Source organism: Capsicum annuum, unplaced genomic scaffold (genome assembly GCF_002878395.1).
Source record: "Capsicum annuum cultivar UCD-10X-F1 unplaced genomic scaffold, UCD10Xv1.1 ctg43647, whole genome shotgun sequence".
NCBI classification, from domain to species: Eukaryota; Viridiplantae; Streptophyta; class Magnoliopsida; order Solanales; family Solanaceae; genus Capsicum; species Capsicum annuum.
In genome coordinates this window covers 1-3,982 of record NW_025851133.1, presented here as the reverse complement: position 1 = coordinate 3,982, position 3,982 = coordinate 1, and the positions used below count along the sequence as shown (strand labels likewise).

Sequence of the window (3,982 nt, the reverse complement as noted above, 5' to 3'; positions counted from 1 at the left end):
AGTTCCGCTCATGCATCTTTAACTTCCTAGATGCATAAGCCACCACCTTACCGTGCTGCATGAGTACACATCCAAGTCCCACACGAAATGCATCACAGTACATAACAAAACCCTCAGTGCCTTCCGAAAGAGTCAAAGTAGGAGCCGTAGTCAACTTGTCTTTCAACTTCTCAAAACTATTCTCATAAGAGTCGGACCATAAAAACTTCACCTTTTTCTGAGTCAACTTAGTAAGTGGTGCAGCTATGGAGGAGAAACTTTCTACGAACCTTCTATAATACCCTGCCAAGCCCAAGAAACTCCAAATGTCGATTGGAGTCGTGGGTCTGGGCCATCTCCTTACTGCCTCAATCTTTTGGGGATCAACCTTAATCCCTTCACTAGACATAATGTGCCCCAAGAAGCAATAACATTCAGCCAAAATTCATACATGGAGAATTTCGCATACAACTTATGATTTTTGAGGGTCTGAAGAACAACGCAGAGGTGATTGACATAGTCCTCCCCACTCTTTGAGTAAACCAAGATGTCATCAATAAAAACTATGACAAACAGGTCTAGGAACTGATGGAAAACCCTATTCATTAGGTACATGAAAGCTGTAGGAGCATTAGTCAACCCAAAGGACAAGACCAAGAATTCATAATGACCATATCTGGTTCGGAAGGCTGTTTTTGGAATGTCTGACTCCCTAACTTTCAACTGATGATATCCCGAACGAAGGTCTATTTTAGAAAAACACTTAGTACCCTAAAGCTGATCAAAAAGGTCATCGATTCTAGGAAGAAGATATTTATTTTTCACTGTGACCTTATTCAATTGGCGGTAATCTATGCACATACACAGGGAACCATCTTTCTTTCACACGAAGAGTACAAGTGCACCCTAGGGAGAAACACTAGGTCTGATAAAACCTTTATCTGGGAGATCTGCTAGCTGTTCTTTCAACTCTTTTAGCTCTACAGGAGCCATTCTATATGGCAGAATAGAAATAGGACGGGTATCTGGCAATATATCAATACCAAAATCTATCTCCCTATCAGGTAGAATTCCTAGGAGATCATCTGGAAAAATTTCTGGTAATTTATTTACTACAGGGATAGACTGAAGGGAAAGACTTTCGATGTTAGAATCTTTAACCCAAATAAGATGATACAAGCAACCCTTGGAGATAAATTTTTGGGCTCTGTAATAAGATATGAAGTGTCCTCTAGGTGCTAAAGAGTGCCCCTCCCACTCTATTACTGGCTTATTCAGAAAGGAAAAGGTAACCTTTCGGGTCCTGCAGTCTAGCGTGGCATAACACCAATGGAGCCAGTCCATCCCTAGGATCGCATCAAAAGCAACCCTATTAAGTTCTATAAGGTCTGCCACCGTATCCCTACTAAGAATAGACATGACATAATTTTTATACACCCTCCTTGCCACAACAGAATCACTCACCGGAGTGGAAACAAAGAAAGGTTCAGCAATCACTTCGGGCTATAACCCAAAACTAATCACTACATATGGGGTCACATAGAATAAGGTAGACACGGTATCAAGTAACACAAAAATATCATGAGAAAATATTTGTAACATACCGGTGACAACATATGGTGAGGATTCTGCCTCCTGTCGGTTGGTTAACGCATATAACCGATTGCGATCGCTCCCAACACCTATAGTGGCACCCTTTTGGGGTGGTGGTGGTGTGGAAGAGTTTTCCTGAGACTTAGCTCCACCAATATTCCTCCTAGCGGAGGGATAATCTCTCTGGAAGTAGCCCATCTGACCACAAGAATAACACACAAATGCGCCTAGTTGACACTTTCTCGGGTGATTCCTACCATAAGTCTTGCACTGTGGAAAAGTATGATGCTGTTGTGCCACACTACCCTGCGACTGAGTATCCCAAGCTCTGGGTCCATGACTAGTTTGAAAACTCTGGGGGCATCTATCAACTGGGGGTCTGGGTGCTGGGGCGCTAGCTGCAGATTGTGCCTTGTCCCAAAACTTTTTATGTTGCCACTTGTTACCCCAATTACCACCCTGCTGCTGACTGGGGTTCTGATCCGCTAATCTGGCTCTCTTCGCTTGCCTTTCCTTCTCTCTAGACTCGACTATCTTTTTTTTCTTTTTCTCCTTAATCTACTGCATATAGACTGTCAGCCTAGCAAAGTTCAATTCCCTATTTAGCATCACCCCTTGACATTCAAGCACCGGATCATTTGAAAGGCCGAAAGCAAACTTCCTTATTCAGGCCCTTATACTACTCGTCAGCTCAGGAGCATAATGGGCCAGTTGATTAAACTTTAAAGTATACTCTTGAACACTCATCCTACCCTTCTTAAGGTTCATGTACTCCTCTACTTTAGCTTCCCTTATCTCCAAAGGAAAGAATAGGTCAAGAAAAGCTTTCACAGATTCATCCCACACTGTGGGCTCAACACTGTCACCCTTCGCCTCTTTCTACTCATCATACCATTGGTTCGATACATCCTTTAGCTGATAAGCCCCTAGTTCGGCACCTTCCACTTGTTCCACATGCAACACTCTAAAAATCTTCTCCATTTCATCTGTGAACTCTTGCGGATTCTCTTCTACTTTAGTGCCAGTAAACTTAGGCGGGTTCATTCTCATGAAATGACCCACCTTAGTAGCTTCAGATATAACAGGTGTAGACCCAACATCTTCTGATTGTTGGGCCTGATTAGCCACCAACTGTGTCAGCATATGAATAGATTGTCTAAATTCTGCATTCGAAATATCTCTCTGAGTAATCGAGGGACGGTTAACATTGGTCCATAGCGCCCTAGGTGGATTGGTTGGTACTGGAGAGACTCCAAGAGTAGGGACAGGTTCTGAAGTGTGAGCTCTGTCACGTGTCCTCATCCCATTAGTGGGACGGATTTCATCCTCTTGAGTATTAATGTTGGTGCGATGGGGAGGCATAGCTGGTTTTCTAAAAAATAAGATATCATTAATTAAGGGACAGATTAGACCCTGAAGCACGAGTTAAGTCACAAAGAAGAGAAATATTCCTAAACGCCTAGTAGTTTCCTGCCTATAAGTATGGCGCGCAACACACCCATAAACAAGACTCTACCCGATGCAATTTCATAGACACTTGGGACTATGAACCATGCTCTAATACCAAGTTTGTCATGACCCAAACTAGGGCCTGGCCGTGACGGACATCCCAAACTATAAAGGCCCAAAATGCCCTTCTCTATCTGATAATCATGCACAACGCTCATATAAAAAAGATGTGGAAACATAGTCAGCTACAGAAACATGGTAAAATTCTAATATCAACATAAGTATGGAAAACTGTAGTGCAACTACAGCTAAATAACATCTGACTTAGTCTGCGAAATCTCTACTACATAAAAATCTGATAACTGTCTAAAAACTGAGATAAGGCTCCCAGTAGACCAAAATAATAATAAGGGTCATAATCTGAAAGATGGGCCTTCTGGAATAGTGAAGGCTCACCAACTAAACACTGCAAACTCTGTCTGACAAATCTATTGCCTTTTTGGACCCCTAGATTGAGCCTCAGAACCTGGAGGAAGGAGGTGGAGGGGTCAATACAGATGTACTAGTACGCAAAGTATTCCAAAATAAAAATATTATATAGATAAAATAGTTGGAGAGCAAATCGTCAGATACTATACATGAAATAGTTTTAAAACACATGGGCACTTTCTAAAAATTACAAATCATTCTTATCAATGCAATGTCTGATCTTTGTATAACTTCTGAGTTAGGTGGCACTACCCTACAATTCTGATATTCCACGGGTTGTATGAAATCTGTCATTGACTCGGCAGGGAAGCCCCCAACCTGAGTGTGCCGCAAGGGTTGGAGTTTCTGATTTTGATACGCCACATGGCTCTAGGCCAGCGTAATATAATATGCCTGGATCGACAAATCACAATTTTAAGCAATGAGTTGTCTGACTCATGCCTTCTTCGGGGAACCACCTAAGCTCTCTTTA

General features: G+C 42.2%; 1 protein-coding gene across 1 annotated transcript; it reads right to left on the bottom strand.

Moving 5' to 3' along the window:
- Nucleotides 1-1,583: 1,583 nt before the first annotated feature.
- LOC124892071 lies at nt 1,584-2,934 on the bottom strand (the record flags this gene model as incomplete). The annotated part of the gene is made up of 2 exons (XM_047403523.1): nt 2,479-2,934; nt 1,584-2,130 (listed from the first exon to the last, which is right to left on the bottom strand). Coding segments are annotated over exons 1-2 (1,003 nt in total), but the record flags the coding sequence as incomplete, so codon positions are not given.
- Between the last annotated feature and the right edge of the window lie 1,048 nt (nt 2,935-3,982).